The sequence below is a fragment of the Varanus komodoensis genome, unplaced genomic scaffold, assembly GCF_004798865.1.
Source record: "Varanus komodoensis strain SLA01 unplaced genomic scaffold, ASM479886v1 scaffold22, whole genome shotgun sequence".
Classification (NCBI taxonomy): Eukaryota; Metazoa; Chordata; class Lepidosauria; order Squamata; family Varanidae; genus Varanus; species Varanus komodoensis.
This window is the reverse complement of record NW_025335606.1, coordinates 17,666,124-17,683,827: the sequence shown is the minus strand read 5'-3', so window position 1 is coordinate 17,683,827 and position 17,704 is coordinate 17,666,124. Positions and strand designations below refer to the sequence as shown.

General features: G+C 45.3%; 1 protein-coding gene across 1 annotated transcript in view; it reads left to right on the top strand.

Annotated features, from left to right (window-relative positions):
- Positions 1-8,475: 8,475 nt before the first annotated feature.
- The window catches only part of GRM6 (glutamate metabotropic receptor 6), a 36,967-nt gene continuing 27,738 nt past the window's right edge, over positions 8,476-17,704 (top strand). Inside the window, exon 1 of the mRNA XM_044431285.1 lies at positions 8,476-8,970. Within this exon, the coding sequence (XP_044287220.1) occupies positions 8,476-8,970 (495 nt within the window). The remainder of the gene's footprint in view (positions 8,971-17,704) is intronic.

The following is a 17,704-nucleotide window of genomic DNA, read 5'->3' as shown; positions in this document are numbered from 1 at the left end:
AATTTCTTTTAGAAATTAATATAGACACAAATGAACCCATAAAGGCTTTCATATTAATTTGGTGCTTTTTCATTTTAAAAACATCAGAGCACCTGAAGCACTGGGGAGGGGGCAAGAGTGATGACCAAGCCAGCATCCAGTTTGTTGGCATGCACATTTGCTATTTCAGAGAAAGCAATGAGAAAGTTAGACAGTGAGGGACTTTCTAATCCCCTGCAGCTGAGGGACAAGATGGGTCTGCTGTCCACCTTTTTGAATATGTGAGCTCCATAGTTCCTTGTGTTGTACAAACCAGGCGTTATGGACTACATGAAGGTTAACCCTCTGATAACCTAAAAGCAGCTCTTTCAAAACCCACAATTCCCAGGCCTGAAAGGTGGGCACCCACTTACTGCGGTTGCAGATTCAAAATGATCACTGCCTGGTGCCACAAAGACTGGCAGGTTAATCAACCTATGATGGCTTAGCATTGCCATGGGAACAGGCCCATGTTATTCCCCCCCCCCCCATTATATCTATCTCCACCCTTACCTCACGACCATATTAAAACTTCTCCACAAGGAACAGAGAGATGAGTAAACTCTGTCATTCTGGAGTTGCTTGGCTGGGTATAGTCATGGGCAAAGTTAGTTCAATTACGTATGTTACTATTTATTTAGGGTCCATCCAGTGTACTTGCCCATTAGCCCTTCAAACTCAGAGGATGATGGGGGTCCAGTAGGATGCAAGAGAAGGACAGAGACAAAGCTTTCCTCCACACTTCCCTTGCCCCGCAAGACATCAAGACAGACTATTTCAACCATCAAAGTGTCTTTCCCCACATCTGGAGGAGAGGCTTGAGCATTGCTGGGATTTTTCAGAGGATAACTATGCCTTGCTCCTTCCCTCCACACCCCTCTGCACATCTGCATCTTTGAAGCCCAGCTGGTGCAGAAAGAACTTCATTGACTACAGCAGTGGAAGGGCCCCTCCACTATGGGAATCCCAGTTCTGGCCCTGGAAGACAATTTTCAAGGCTACAGCTGGGACTTCAGCCTATCCTCTGGAATCCCAGGGAATTTGGGAGGCCATAGGATTTCACCCTCAATCAATGTATATATTGCTCACCATACCTAAAGATTTCGTGAGCGGAGCCGGCTGGTGCCAGAGGTCAGACTAGATGGCCCAGGAGACCCCTTCTGACTCGTTCTGTTTCTATGTTTCTATGTTTCTATTTACAGAATCAGAGACCAAAGAACATCATGATAAATTTTAAATGCACATCAGTTAAAATGCTTTAAGTGTTAAAACTGGTTTTATTAATTTATTTAAAACTTCTGTACCCCGTCTTATACATCAAATTCTCAGGACACTTTTAAAAGCACAATAATTAATAAACAAGCTGGGTAGTCTGACACATGTCAGGCATTTTACCATTTTAGAAGGCTATTTCATATTTTATAGAATTCTATTTTTCAGTGTCATTTTGAGGCTTTCCCTTTCCCTCCCTTCCTTGTGTATTCAGTGGTATCCCCCTTTCTCCCTTCAGTCCCTTCCTAGCCAGCTCTCTGCTGCACTTTGGTACTGTTCAGTGGATGCGAACGCCACACATGGACACATTTTAGCCCAGGCAACAGCAAAAGCTGCCCCTCCATTTAAGTCTCAAGGTGAAACCACTGCCTCGGGTATGCAACCCATGCAGCACGGCAGAGAAGAAGATGAAAGTCTCAACACAGGGGGCACTTCTGCATGAGTCTAGTTGAAACAATGGCAAGAGCTGTGCAAGAGTATGGCCATTTTAGTGGGAGTCCTTCCTTGTGAATTCTGTCCATTTTAATAAGGAGAAAGGGGCAACATTTGGATTTCCCCCCAAGAACAAAAGTATCTTGCCTTGATTTCAGGATGTAGTGGAGTCAAGATTTGCAGGAATGTAGTGCCAGCACTGTTTTATTATCATGTCATCTGCCGCCTTCCCCCTAAAGATTTCCCATTCCTTCTGAACGTAGCAGCAGTTCCTGCAGTAGCTGAGCAGAGAGGCAGGGAGTGGCGAAATGAATTCTTTAGCAACAACTTATTGTCCCCTGTTGCAATACAAAACATTTTGGGGTGGCCTGACCTTGAATGGGCAATTAAGGCCCACCAGCATTACAAAAGATCTGCTCCTTGTGGACATGAGAATGGCTAGAACGGGGTTGAAATGGATGGACATGGCTGCCTGGAGTTTTGGACTTTCTGGGGAGTGTCAATTTAGGGACTGTCATGATGAGCCCCTGAAATACAAAATTTACTTCCTGACCCTTTGCATAGTTTCCCCACAATTCAGTGCCAACAGTCCAGTATCCCATGAAGAAGGTTTATAGGTGATGGTTAAAAATTTCCAGTAGCAAATAAACATGCTACTCTTCACCCTTGTTTAAAAACCAGCTCAATTAGTTCTCCTGTGCATGTGTTTTGCTGGGAAAGTTGCTCCAGCAGCAAAGAATCAGGGTGGTGGTGGTGGGGGGGTGTTGTTAAAATGACATGGAGCTTGGATGTGTCCGCAGCACTGCGAAGCACATTAGCAACTGCACAGTATCCTAACTGCAACTGCCATAGGGGTGAATGAGGATGCCTTTTTCCAAAGCATTAAATAAGTGCACTTTGAATGCTTGAGAAATGGGATGTAGCTGTAACACCAGCATTTCAGAGGAAAGGCTTTTATGGAGGGAGAATGGTACATGATTAATTACATATATTATATATATATATATATATATATATATATATATATATATATATAGTTATATATTATGTTATATATATATATAACATCTGTGAAGAACCACTCAAAGCATGGAGGGATGGTTCATTTTCTCCAAGAGAGCTTACATTGCCCTTTGCGCTTGCTCAGGGTAAAGGATCCACCCATCACTGTCATCACTCCGCACCTCCCACACTTTGTACCTTGCCTCCTGCAGAGAAGGGTCAATATTCCTTTTATTACAAAGGGATTGAACCCCAAGTCTGGTGTCCCAGTTCAGCCCTCTGGGCTTCCCAACTCCTTCTTCTAACCACAGACTGTTTGATGGTTTCCTGGCTTTTGTGCAGTTTTTCCTCCCATTCGAAAATCTTGAAAATCTTCTCCAGCTTTGTTACCAGCCACGAGAGTGGTGTAGAAGGTAACTCATGTGCTATATCCGACCCAGGCAAGCTGCCACACTCATCCCAGGGGCCTACAGGAGCTATGCAGACAAGGCAGTAGTTGTGACCCCATGGCCAACAAGGTCAAAGGCCTCGCTCAGACTGGTACCCTTCCCAGTTCTGAGGTATCTGCTGCTGCTTGTGTGCCCCCAGACAGAACCAGGAGAGTGTGCAGGTGGAAAAGCCTACATCAGACTGGGGAACATATATTGAGCTCTTCTTCTATTGCCCTCCCTTTAGGATGGTCAGGTATTCTAAGAGCTGATGGATTGGAGCCAAAGTGTTTTCCTAGGTTGCTAATCCATTGCTTCTACTTTGGGTTTCATCACAGAACTGAGATCTGAGAACTATGCAAGAAGCATTTTCCCTTGCTTTTCTGCTGCATAAGCAGTAGGTGGTGATGTGCTATATTGGAATAGAACAAACACACAAGTGAAAAAACAGTTTCCTTTCACTTCCATGATTAAATCCCTAATTTGATTAATTCTAAGAGCACTTGTTGAAAGTGCTCTTTAGACACAGAAACAAAACTGAACCCCACACACTAAATGCCTCATGTAGATAACCTCTAAGAGTTCAGTCAGCACTAAGTGTAGCTGGTTCTCATGGGTTGAGGGGTCCCAAAAAATGTTTGTACTGCAAACCCTGGGATTTCTTTGAGTCTGTTTATGCTTCCTTCTTGTGTGCAGGTAGTGCCACACAAAAGATCTACTTTACCATTCATTTATTTATAAGCCATTTATATACCGCTTACCATATCTAGCACGAGACTTCTCTGCAGTTTACCAGTTGACGGTTAAAATGCATTGCAATCTGTGCAAAACTCTTCTAATCTAAATGTAGTAGAAGGAACAAAATTAAACAGATGAAACATTTAAAACCAGAAACTCAAAACTCAGTAGCAAGTAAATGAACTGAGAACAGAAATGCAAACTCTGCATCAACAGCCTTTCCTTTCCTTCTTTTCCAGTGCATAACCTCTAGGTGGTGCTCTGCTGTAGCAGAACATCACAATTACACAAGTAAGAAAATGCCCTTTCTTTAGTTTCAAAAAGAACACCCAATTTTACCCTGTCTTTAAAACAAAAACAAAAAAACAGGAAAGTGCTCTGAAGAAAGTGAAGTCAAACTGGAAGATTACAATACTGTCAGAAGAACCCATAAATAACTGTGAGTAAGGAAGCACATGAGCACAATTAATGCCTCACATAGAAAAGCTGAGTATGGGTGACTCAGATTGACAATCAGGTATAGAGAGAGAAGAATAGGAGAAAGGAATGCAAAGGAGAGAAATGAACAAGAGAATTCAGAAATAGGCAAAGATGATAGATGATTAATCTGAATACTCTCTGTTCTGTAAGAAGGTCAAAGTTTTCTCTTTTGGGAATCTTTTTGGGTCATAAATTTTCGGACCTTTTTCAAGTGGTTTTATTTGCTTCAGTTAAGTGCCAGGTAAAAATAGTTTATTATTTTCCCAGGCTGTTAATTATTTTTTTAATCTTTTGCTCTTGATTAGTATCTACATTACAGTTTGTGTGTTCTTCCACTTTGATTTTATGTGCTGTGATTTTAGTGGTATTTTTTATTTGGCTACTTTTCTCTCTTAGTTTATCTGCAAGGTTCAAATTTTCCCTTAAAGCTGTCTTGTGTGTTTGTTTTTAAATGAGATATAGATTGAAATAGATGAAGAAAGATGAAGGCAGAAACACAAAGCAGATAAAAGGAAGGCTGGCAAAGCTGTTTGATTTGCTTGATGGCCGCCTTGTACCTTGTGGCTGCATTCAGTGGGTGGCTACCCTAAGGGGCTGAAGCCTCGTTTAGTGTGTGCCTGCTTTTCTTTTCTCTATGATCCCAGCAGCCTGGCTGAAATAGTTTGGAGAAGGCCAGAACAAACGTACATTATCGTATTGGATTTTCCAAGCACAATGCAAGGCAATGGCTACAATCCATAAAGCTTCCATCCCATTGTGATCTCTGAAGAGCATCCTTGTTAATGATACTGCTGATTTATTAATTAAATGCATATTGTGTTTTTCCACTAAAAGTGGTGTTCAAGGCAACTAACAATAATAAAATACAGAATTAAAATTAAAACCCAAAATGACTCAATCAGTACACAATTAAAGACACATCAGTTTAAAAAGAGGAAAAAAGAACAGTCACCCATTAAAATAAACAACATCAGTTAAAACCTGCTTCAGCAAATATGTCAGCTTAAAGCAAAAGCCTGCCTGAGGAAATTTATTTTTGCTTGCTGAACGGAATTCCAAGGGTATGGAATTCCAGAGTCCGGGGGCAGCCATGAAGAAGGCCCTCTCACATTCCCACTCAACATACTGTGATGGTGTTGGGACATAAAATAAGCCTCCCACGGGGATCTTAAAATCCCAACTGTTTCATCTGGGAGAAGGCAGTCTTTCAGGTAGCCTGGTCCTAAATTGTATAGGACTTTATACATCAGAATCAGCACTCTGAATTTTGCCCCCAAATGGTGCATACCATCTGAAGAAGTTGTGACAACTGTGACACACTGCGCAAGGATAAGACAACCTGCTTGTTCGGTTCGGCTCAGAGATGACTCCAGATAGAAACAGGAGCATGCACACAACCTTGTCAGAATGGTATTCTGCTCCACTGGAAGTCCTCTTTTCATTCCCCACCATCTTTAGGATAGGATGTGTTGAAGGGGCCATAAATCTAAACAGGCCAACAATAAAGTTAGGGCAGATCCGGCCTGGCCCTGAGCCAGCCACCCCCAGAAGCTGTTTTTGGGTGTCCTAAAAGGGTGCGATTACTTTATTGTGTGTTGCTGTGCAATCTTTTACTCCCAGGGAGAAGATTCTCTGCCTCAGGCACCAGAATACCTCAGTCAGTCTGCTATGCTGTGAACCTTGATGGTGTCAGAATCCCGGAATTTCAGTTTGTGAGGAGGGAATAAAACTTGGGTTTGTGGGAAAGATCAAGTGTTCAGACCATCTGTGGCTTTATTGTTTGGCCCAGGTTCCCACAGTAGACTCATGATAATGCATTACCGGGCAGGCAGAGGTAAACTCGCTGCAAGGTTTCAATACAACTACAGGGTATTGTATACCCTCCTGGTCACGTACACAGGTACAGGGCAATTGATGACAGAATGCAGACATTACAGTAAGATTCTGAGGTCATCACATACTGAACAGATAAAGGAAGTTCAGCCAATCATACAGTGACAATGAGACTACAATATTTCTAATTGCAGTGTATTGACACTTTAGTTGAGTAACTTGAACCCATCTCCAGGTCTGCTTAGACATGTAAATTCAAGCTACTGAGAAACTATTCATGAACTCATAAGCTCATCTAGACTCAAACCCTAAGTAATGCATCCGCACCATTCTGATTGGTCAGGGCGCATGGAGCGCTCTGGGCTAGCAAAATAGATACTTCCTGGTAAACTGAATTCCAACAAGGATTATTTAGTCATGGTGAAGGTATATAATGTATATTCGAACTGAATGGCCTGTCTACTGTAGCTTATAGCTAAAGGTGAGAGAAAGAAACGGGGGAGGAATGCCATTTTAAACAGTGACTTAGCTTGGAAAGCTGGTGCTTTTGAGAGGCAGTACACAATTGATTCCACAACGCAAAAGCATACAGAAGCAATGTTTTTCTGCCAGGATTTATTCAATTTTTCCCAACAATGGAAAGGTAGATGCAAAGGTGGGCACCATTTGCCATTCCTTGCCAGGCAACGAAATGACTTGGGCAGCCCTGGGAGCAGGATCAGCCTAGAAACTGCCGATGAGGCCTCAGGGAGGCCATTCGCTCCCTCTGGGAGCCACAATCAAGTCCTTTATCCATCTCAGAAAACAGCTGTTTCCCAGTCACTTTGGCCAGCATGATTGTCTTAGGCTGTTAAGCCTAGGGCATCCAACACACTGCCCGTAGGCGAGCAACGTGCTCACAGTGTCTTCCACGTTCTTCCTGGTTTTTGCTTCTTAAGATATGTTTAGCTTTAAAACTTCCCGCTTATTAACTGGGTGGCTGGCAAGCTGCAAAGCAAAGTCCTGGCCCTCAGTGCTATCATTGCTTGGGTTCAAAAGAGGAGGGGGTGTTGTTGTTTTGGAGTTTTGACCTCAAATGGCTGGGGGCTCTTTCTTAAAAGTGTAAGTATTGTCTCAAACACTGGGGGAAATGGTTGCAGAATGGATTGCTCTTCACAGCTGCAGAGAAAACAGTGTCCAGTGCTTGGAACTATGAAGGGAAGGGATTGCCAGTCCTGTTACCTGTTCTTTGGTACAAGTAATATTAGATTAGGAAGAAGATACTCAAAAAGCTGGCAAAATGAAATTCTTCTTCACACTGTGACATGATTCCTCCTGGCTCGCCAGTGTGTCTCGGAGCAATCCCACAAACAAATCATGGTTTTTAAGTAGCTAAGAACCACTAATAGAAGCTATGGTTTGTTGTGGGCTTACAAAGTCTAGCCTGTTTAAACCATCACTTGTCATGATGTCTGAACCCAGAAGTGCGGCTTATTTCTGGTTTGTTTGTACTGCTGTCTGTCTCCCCTGAAACAGAGTTACTCAGCAAGAGCAGCTGAAAATGAAAACTCTCAGGCAGTTAGGAAAATGGACTGGAGAGAAACAAAGCAGAAATAGGGTAAACAAATTTTTGTTTGTTTGTCTGCCAGACTATTCCTGGCTAAAGCAGAAATCATGTTTTAACATAAACTGTGTGTAATGTACAAACACAGTCAGTATGTAATTAATTCATTGCCAAATGATGCGGAGATTGCCACAAGAAAATTCTTGTTTAAGGGAGCATATAGAGAAGGATGGTTTTCATAATGGCTATTAGCCATGAAAGCCAGGAAAAATACCTCCATTCTCAGGGGCAATATGTCTGACTCCTTCCAGGGCCAGGGACAAACAACATGTAATTAAAATGTCTTGCTCTGCTTGTAAGCCTGTCTGGGGCATTTTGCTACCTGTTTGGAGGCAAAATCTGGTTCACACAGAGGCGTTCCACATTTGATGACCACAGTGCCACCTTCATATTTGCAAAGAGCCATCCCAGATCTAACCCCAGAGGTAAAACCTTCCTAACTCTTATACAGTGTTGAACTCAGTGCTTTGCCAGTAAAGCAAAGTCCCCATCTTGCTGCTGGCCATCTCCTGTGGAACCTGCTGGATAACTGCTAAGCCATTAGCCTGATTCAAAAAGGCAATTCTTGGAGAGTGCAGGAATGATACCTGAGCCACACCCCTGATCTAAGCCCACTTTCTTTTGATCCCAGGCCTTAAGCATCAACAGATACCGGCAAGACCATACACCATGGACCCAGCCCACTTCCCACGACTCTGCTTGTGGTCACTGTGGGCCTTGGTGTCCAGCCCCCACTGGGCTTGTGGCCAAGCAGCAACCCAGCCACACTCGATCAAGATAGAAGGGGACATCACCCTGGGGGGGCTGTTCCCTGTGCATGCCCGCGGCCCAGCTGGAGTGCCATGTGGGGAAGTGAAGAAGGAGAAGGGAATCCACCGGATGGAGGCCATGCTTTATGCGCTGGACCAGATCAACAGCGACCCTGACCTGCTGCCTAACATGACGCTGGGCGCCCGCATCCTGGACACTTGCTCTCGTGACACCTACGCCTTGGAGCAGTCGCTGACTTTTGTCCAGGCACTGATCCAGAAGGACACTTCCGACGTACGCTGCTCCAACGGCGAGCCCCCCATCATAGCCAAGCCTGAGCGGGTGGTGGCCGTCATTGGGGCCTCGGCCAGCTCTGTCTCCATCATGGTGGCCAATGTGCTCCGGCTGTTTGCTGTAAGTAGCGGGACAGATCTTTAAAAAGGCACAGCCCAGGAAAGGAGACCGGAAGGCTCTGGGCTGTGGGGGGGTGGATACCTTAATAGGTCTCTGCTCCATGAGAAACCTCAGGACTGCTTGTTCAAGAGATGCTTCTTGAAATGCTGGCTGTTTAGTTTTCCAAATATGTATTTGCTGAGTCAGTGCCAGCTTTGGATGAATATATTAGGACGCATTACAGAAGTTATAGAGGAAAGAATGAAGTATGCAATTAGAACTACAGAGCGCAGAGCTTTATAGGAAAAAATACTGGGTTTGCCAATAATCTTGACAAAAGAAATAGGCTAATGCCAAGCTGTAGACTCTGAAACCTCTGTAGCTATTCCCTGTAATAGTTCCGACTTTAAAATAAGTAATGCTTGGGGCGGATTTTAATTTGAACAAAGCAGGGGGGAAGATGGAGTGCTTTACTCTTCCCTTGGGCCATTTTGCCAATCAAAATCTCCCCTGTTGTTGTTTTCTCCACACAGGGTAAGAAATTAAATCCTGCTATCTTTCCCCCCACCATGGATGAGAAAGCAACTTATGGGGAGAGTGAGTTGAACACTCCTTTCCTTCTCACTTTTCTGATCAAGTTTGGAGCTTCCCTTATAGCAACAGACAAGTACATATAAAAACCATCAGGAGACACATTATATATTCTACAAATCACATCTAGTCTCTCTCTCTCTCTCTCTCCAAACATACATACATATATGCATACATACAAATACACACACGCACACACACACGCACACTTGCAAGTCACTATCTATAGTATGCATAGATATATATGAGATGGATGAAGAACAGAAAAAGAAAGAGTGCGTGTTGGCTAGAAATTGGAGTGTTCTTGGAAATGTATGCCTTTCTTGACTGTAGACATCCCAAATGCACCCTGAAATTTGAGTGCCTGAGAATTTAACAGCCACATTTTAAAAAAAGTTTCTAGTCATCATGTTTGTGCAGATGCATTTAGTAACACTGGATGAAAGCTTCTACATATAATTGGGGTATGTACTGTTCCTCTCCCAAGAGGCTTATATCTTTACTGCTTCTCACATACAATAGCACACTGTATTGTCATATATGTAGTTAGAGTAAGTAAAGAGGACTTAAAGAAACTTCTGAATGTATAACTGAAAAGTTAAAGGGAGGTGGGTGGGAGAGCATTTTGCTGTATTACCTGGCAAAGGGAAGACAAGAAGCCACACAGCAGTTTGTGCTTCAAAGTATTTGAAAATAGGTGCACATTTTCTCAGTGTATGGGAGTGAGTACTAGCCCAGTTAGATCAGTTTGTCAGTACCTCCTTCATTTGGTTATCCAGGCTTTCTGAGTAACAATGAGAATATTTGTAACAGGGGCTGCATGGGAGAATCTTTCCCTTAGGAAGATGCCCATATATTGCTGGAGAAGTGGGGGGATCTATGTGCTGCCAGAAGCCCCTCATCGGCTTCAGAGCAGCGGCTGCCTCCAACATTGCTTAATTTTTCATGGCATGTTCCAGCCCCTCTCATGGAGTTGGAAGGTCCCTTGGAGGTCACCTCACCCAACCTTTCAGCTCTGTTGAAGAAGCATCATTCCTAATGGATGGCCATCCAGCCTCTGCTTAAGTCAAGCCCCATGAAGGAGATCCCACCACCTCCCAAAGCTGATTGCCCCATCATCCAGCAAGAATGCCACAGCCCACAGTCCGGGATTTGCTAGGATAAGTCTTCCAGACAAGCTTGTGAATTGTAATCACACTTCACCAGAGGACAAAGAGGATGGCTATCAAATGCAATTCTGACGAAGTTTGCCATGGTGACCTTCTTGTCCCCAGCCTCATCCCCTGTGGAGTTTCTCAGTTTACCAACACTTTTTTGATCATGATTCATAGGGGAAGGATGTGAACAGCGAGCCAGGATTCTGCTCTGTGCAGCTCTGCACATTAAAAAGCGTATACAAGTTTCCAGCCACCTGGCTGTTCAGAACAGCTTACAACAAAAATGATACAAATTAGTATTTGTGTAGGAGCAATGGTGCACAAGAAGCAGCAGCAGCAGCAAGAAAAAAGGAAGGAAGGAAGGAAGGAAGGAAGGAAGGAAGGAAGGAAGGAAGGAAGAGTTCAATAGGCAGGGTGACTCTCCTTAAGTAGGAGGGAAGGGCTGAGGTCTTACAGGGACACGGGAAGCTGTCTGATATTGAGTCGGAGCCTGGATCCATCTAGCCAAGAGTGGTAACATGAACTTCGGGGTCTCAGCATTCTTTGGAGAGGCAACGACTGATCCTGGGACCTTCCACATGAAAAGCTGGTGCTCAGCCCCTGTGCCACAGCGGCTCCTAAGACCAAGTGCAGGGCTATGTATGGGCCCCAAGCACTCTGCAGATGTGTGCCTAGAAGATAGATATGGGAACTGTTCTGGCTCAGGTGTGGAGGGAAAGGTAAGAGGAGCTGCTGAGGCAACAAGGGTGGGGATCAGTGAGAAGAGCAGAGAAACCAGCTGCCCTCTGATCTTTCAGAGGAGAGCCGAACCAGGTCTGCTGACCCCTGGGAATGCAGGCTCCCAAGGAAGAGGAGGGGCAGGTGGGAAAGTGAGACCCAAGCCTCAGAGAAGGAGGGAGGAACAAGACACCAGAGAGGAGACATGCAGTCAGAGAGATGACCCATAGAAGGACTCACCTTGAGGGAGGGACTTGGTAGCTCACTCAGCTGGAGAAAGGCAAGCTGGGGCAGAGAGTACCAGTTTTCGGAAAGCTTTTTCATGGTGCTGTGACCCAAGGGAGCTGTTGCGGCTTCTGAGATGCTGTGCTGTGCAAAGCCTGCCTAGGATATCTGCCCCCCTTGGCTGCTAAAGGATGCTGCCTGTAGCCTGAAATAATTATTACTTGTTCATAGCTTGCATAATAAAGGTAACTGACTAGAAACAGGACTCAACAGGTTGACTACAAAGAGAGCCAGGGGCTGAGCACTCCAAAGACTGCCACCTTTTTCACTAGTAGGGCTCCTGTGCTTTTAGCCACTGAGTCAGAAAAGCAGCAAGCAAACTCCTTGCCTACATGGGATGATGAGGCCGGCTGAATTTCCGTGTAACCCTCTCACACAGGAAAAACAAGGAGGCAACTGTCACTGAGCACTTGGCCACAGATCAGCCATCCAGCCACACACAAACACACCCCTGACTTTTCAACTGTACTTTATAATAGATAAATAATAGATAATAGCATGGGCATTTCCATGCTTGGTGAGCATTAGAAGGAAGGTTGAGAGCAACAGGTTCTTGCTTCCATCCGCTGCCCAGTGGCACTCCAGGACCATGGGAGTCCTGCAGAGGGCAAAAACTCTGTTCTCTGCCCCCTTTTTGGATCCAGTTTCTGCAACTCAGACGGGCCTTTGGCTACAGGCACAGACTTCAGTTGCCCCCTCTCCTTGTCAAGAGGGGGAACAAAGATGAGTCACTCCTGCCCATCACCTCTGCCTTCTTGGGCCATCCTAGCTCCTGCTGAGACCACTTTTTCTGTCTAAACTGACATAGGATTGCCCCCTTAGCAGCATCTCAATAAAATGCACAAAGTGATACGATCTGCATTAATTCATATGGAGTAGGTACCACCTGCTGGTCACTAAGGGGAAAAAATCATTTGTATTAAGTAAGACCACATCTAGTGTATCCTAATTTCCAAAATATGGTGGAACAGCTGTCATTATTCCATCATCACAGCAGTCTGTAGTGCAATCTAGAATCTGTTTTGCACCTAGCAGGGGCTAATCTAGTAAGGACTACAGTCCTAGCAGCACTTGCCAGGAAGTAAGCCATTGAGCTCAGTGGGACTCACCTCTGGGTGAGAACATAACAGAATTGCATTCTAAGCTTGTCAGTACCTCTTCCTGAAGAAGACTGTTACGAAGGGCAGACCTTCAGGCTCTAAGGTCATGCCCAGCTATTTCTCTCCCATTTTGTTCAACATCCAGACCAGTGAAGAATTCTGGAGAACTCAAACAAATATGCTCAGTGTTTGTTTCTATGGAAGTTGGCCCCTAATCAATGTATCACCATGTTGTGATTTTTGGAGAGTGTGACTTTGGGCAAACCAGATATGATGTCAATTGTTTTCCTGCAATTGCATAAAGACAATTAATTTGCATGTTTTTTTAAAAAATAGAGTACGCATTCATGCAAGTTTCCATCCAAGAAGCATCTGTAAGTTCTGGGTGGCACATAGCTAAGGTTGGAATGCCAGGTGCAAGGTGGAGTCCTGCAGCAGGTTCAGTGGGCCAGGAACTAGAGGCATGTTCATTTAACAGTCCAGGATCAAAGTCAGGGAAACAATAAGGTTCAGACAAGTATACAATCCAGTAGTACACAGTCCAAGAGCAAGTCCAAGCATTCATTCCAGGGGTCAAGTTCCAGAAAGACAGGTCAGATTCAAAGAGCAAGGTGAGGTCAGGGAGCATAGGTGGGAAACAGGGCCAAGCAGGAGACAAGGAGGGCAGCAGGTACAGGCAGGAACAGACTGGAGCAAGGGACAATTCCAGCACGGCACATGTCACTGTGGCAAAGAGCAGCACTGCGGGGAGCCCTTTCATGCTGGTCTCCAGGGCCCAGAGCTATATTGCATAGTTGTCCTCAGCTGCAAGCACCCGCAAGCTGCTCCTGGTCATGCAATCAATTGCAGGGTCACTCAGGCCTTGATCCTGACAGCATCATTCCAGGGGAAAGGGAGTTGACGTGGTCTTCACAACCACACCATGCTGCTATCAATATATTTACAAAATTAACATATACTGTTTTCACAGGAATAGTGTCAAGTCTAATTTGCCCCTTAAAATAGCAGAACAGAGACAGAAAAGGAGACGCAGATGTGGTTAACAAAAATGGGTTAAAAGAGTGACTTAAAACCAGGAGTAGGAAGGTTGGTGCCCTCCAGTATTTTGGACTGCAACTGGAAAACTGGCATGGGATAGTGACTAGAGTGCTGGATTGAGACTTGTGGAGTGCAGGTTTGAGTCCCCTCCTGGACATGAAGCTCACTGAATGACTGCAGGCCAGTCACTGTCCCTCACATCTAATGGACCTCACAGGGTTGTTGTGAGGAAGCAGAGACTCATAAGCTGTCTTCCTATTGCAAGAGCAAGAATGGTGGAATATAAATGGTGAAGAATAAAAACACAGCTCCCTCATATCCTGACCATTGACCATGCTGTCTGGGGCTGATGGAGCTGTAATCCAAAGCATATGGAAGGGCATCCAGGTTGCCTTCCTCTGGTTTAACCCGTCTAAGCAACATGCTTATGTTTACAAGAAGGAAAAACTCTTGAAGCAGCTTCTTCACTCATGGACTGAAAAGTTGAGGGGAAGAGTAGAATCGACCTGTTGTCATTCTTTCTCTCTCTGTCTCTCGCACACCAGACACAAATGAATAACTCAGCAGACTGGGGGAAAACACTAAGGGCTAATAATTAGTTGATGTTGAGGATTCCTAAATTTTCCTCTCCAGCTGGCAATGCAAGAGAGGGATGTTTTGGGCCCCCTGCAGAAGCCAACAGGCCCTGGAAAACCAGCCTCCCTGCCTCTTCTGCTTTCTTACAATCTGTGACTTTGCAGACATATTCAAAAATCAGTGCATGCAAGCTATTACTGAAGGGGATCCAAGCAGTGGCAGTCAATGTGTATGTTACACACATGCACACACACCCGGGGAGAGCTGCAGTTGCTGGCCTGCCTGCCTTGCAGATATTCCAGCACACAGACCAAGCGTGGGGCGCTCCCTTGCACACGCACCACACTGGCAGCCATAGCCTGGAGTGCTCCTCCCGCTGCTTCCCCAGCCTCAGCTGTTCCTGACTGGAGCTGCTGCTCATTTCACTAAAACCCCCCTAATCCCCATCACTAATCGCTTTAATGGGACTTCTCACAGAACCAGGGAGGGCAGGACACGGAGACATGCCACGGAAAGGGAAATGGAGTAATTTGGTCCTTTCTACCAAATTCTACCAGATCTGGGAGCAGGGAACTTTCCTTTCTAAGTAGAAGAGAATGGACTGGGGTGCAAGATTCCACCTGTGGGGAACTGAGAGTCCTGGGATTGTGTGAAACTCTGGGAGGGGGTCAAGGAGACAGGAATGCAAAGGAGTTGGGAAAGAGTCAGGAGAATTAGCTCAGTCTGTGGGATGCCCCCGGCCTCAGTTTCCCCTCCCTCCTTCAGTGAATGGGAATCCTCTGGTCTGTCTCTTGAGAACCCCCCAAAATTATTGTGCCGACATGATGCAGCCTTCTAATCTCTGCCTTCCATTTCCTCTTCATCCTTCATTTTCAGTCTGCAAGCTCAAGATGCCCCCAACTGGTGCCTTCCAAGTGTCTTGGACTTCAACTTCCATCAGCCCCAGCCAGCATGGCAAATGATCAGGAATGCTAGGAGCTGCAGTCCAAAAGATCTGAAAGGCACTAAGTGCGAGAATCCACTGTTGGCTTTGGGGGTGAAAAAAAGTGGGAATTGCCCAGAGCTGCTCATGGAGCTTCATCATGGAGTGGAGTATTTAACTTTTGTTTCTATCCTTTAAACCCAACACTCAGTCCATTTCTACTATGGTGAGCACAGCAGCTCCTCTCATATACTCAGTGTGGCCTCTCAGATTTGCTGGGCCCTGCACTCAACAGACAAGTTCAGACAATATCACAAACTATGGTGGGGTTTTTTTTTACCATTGTTGATCTTTCATGTTGTCTGAACCCAGTCATGATATTTCACCATGGTAAGCTGGTCTTTCAAAACCATGTTAGGAAACATAATTTTATTCTGTGATTTGTCATACCACCATTGCTGGTCATGTTGTCAAAACCCAGGAGCACGGTTTCCATGATCATGGTATGCAACTACCAGAGTCCTCTGAAAAGAGTGGCAACTGCAGGAGCTGCTCCAGCCATCTAGCCTCTATGTGTGGGCCAATGAGGAAGAGACAAGAGACCTAGTCAGGGAGTGATTCAACTTGGAATTGAATTTCAGGCACATGGGATACATGCTAACAGTGGGAGGACTGAACAGGGAGGACGGAAACCATGATAACATATAAACCACTTGATTGTCTGTCAGAATCAAAACTGAACCATGCAGGATTGCTTGTTGTGCTATGTGAACACAGCCAGTATCTCAGGTTGATTCCACACTAGGGCTGTTTAACCCTACAGAGGCATTGTTTTCCCACAAGGAACCAATTACAATACAGCATCATATATGGCAGCACCGCTTTCCCATGGCCAAGATCTTTCCAGAACTTTTACTCACAAGTAAGTCCATCAACCTGTGCTCCCCAGTAGCAGCTTCCTCTTTCCAGGGACTGCACATTTTATTGCTCCTTGTTCTATGGAATCTTCATGATGAATTGCCTTTTCCCTTTGATTTGGTGGGGGCTTTAATTACTGTTTGCACTTCACACTTACAGGTTCACACTTTGCCCTAGCCCCCACTGGCAAATAAGGGTTGGAGGACTTCCTTTGGTTTGTTTTCTTTCTCTTTTAAAGAAAATGTGGATGCAGAATCTTTGTCAGCCTGAGGCCAAATTCCACTTGAGAGGAGCTTGTGGGGGCTACATTCCAGTGGTGGCAGTGGACAAGACAAAAAGGGGCAGGACCAAAATATTAGGCATACTTTTGCTTACAGCGCTTATTGACAGATTGCAAGGTGTAGGTGGCCCATTCTAGCCTTTTAGGATGGTGAAAAAAGATACAAAAGTCAGAGAATCACCAGGGGCTGGGGGGAATTGCAAGGTTTTGGGGGTTTTTTTCCTTTCATTTGGGGCTGAAACAAGGTGCATATAGGTCTAGGGCTAGGCTGAGCACTGCAATCCTTATGTAGGGTTACTCTGAAGTAATTGCTGTGGGTTCCATATAAGCATGCATAGTGAGTCTTTTCTGGTGTACCTCTGTAGGGTCAAATATATGGACTGTCATTAGACTCTTCTTGTACTCAGTGCCTTGGGTGTATTACTCACTCTTCGACTAGCCACATCTTCTCTGGTAGTCTGTTTATGGTGGTGTCTACAGCAGTTTTTCAAATTCCCATAGGTGTTTACAGGTCCAAAAAGATTGGGCAGCCCTGCACCAGAGGTCTCCGTGGCTGGGAACATTTTCCCACACTTTCTGCTGACATGCCACTTGTGGCCTTATCTGCTTGGAGATAGCCTGGGCCCATCATCCCTCTGCTGGTAGTTGCCTGTTTAGACTACTGCAATGTCTGTGAAAATGATCCAGAAACTACAATGGCCCAGCAGAGGGGACTGGGCAATTCAGTGGTCTTGCATCCACGGGAGTGCTGATTCGCAGCTCAGTTAGAAGTGCTGGTTTCCACCGTGGTGCTCATAACAGCTTGAGACCAGCAGGCTCTCTGAAAGGCTGCCTTCACTTCCATATTGCTAGCTCAGCCTTGAGGTGCTACTCTAGACGCCGGTGCTGCGTGAAGTCAGCTGGATGGCTGTTTGGGTAAGGGACTTCTCTCCCAAAGAGAGGCTCTCCTGATGCCTTTTATGCTCATCTGCTTTTAAAATGCACAAAACTGGGCAGGTTTGCACATGGCTCTAACCCACCTAGCAATAAGCCATGGTTGGCTAGTTTCTTTCAAAACAATCCATGATGAGCCCAGCCAATGACTGGACTCGCCATTGGGTGTTTGCCCCTTGCTCCCCTTCAGTCCCCCAGCCAGTATTCCAGGTGGCAGCATGGCAGGACCACGGTTATC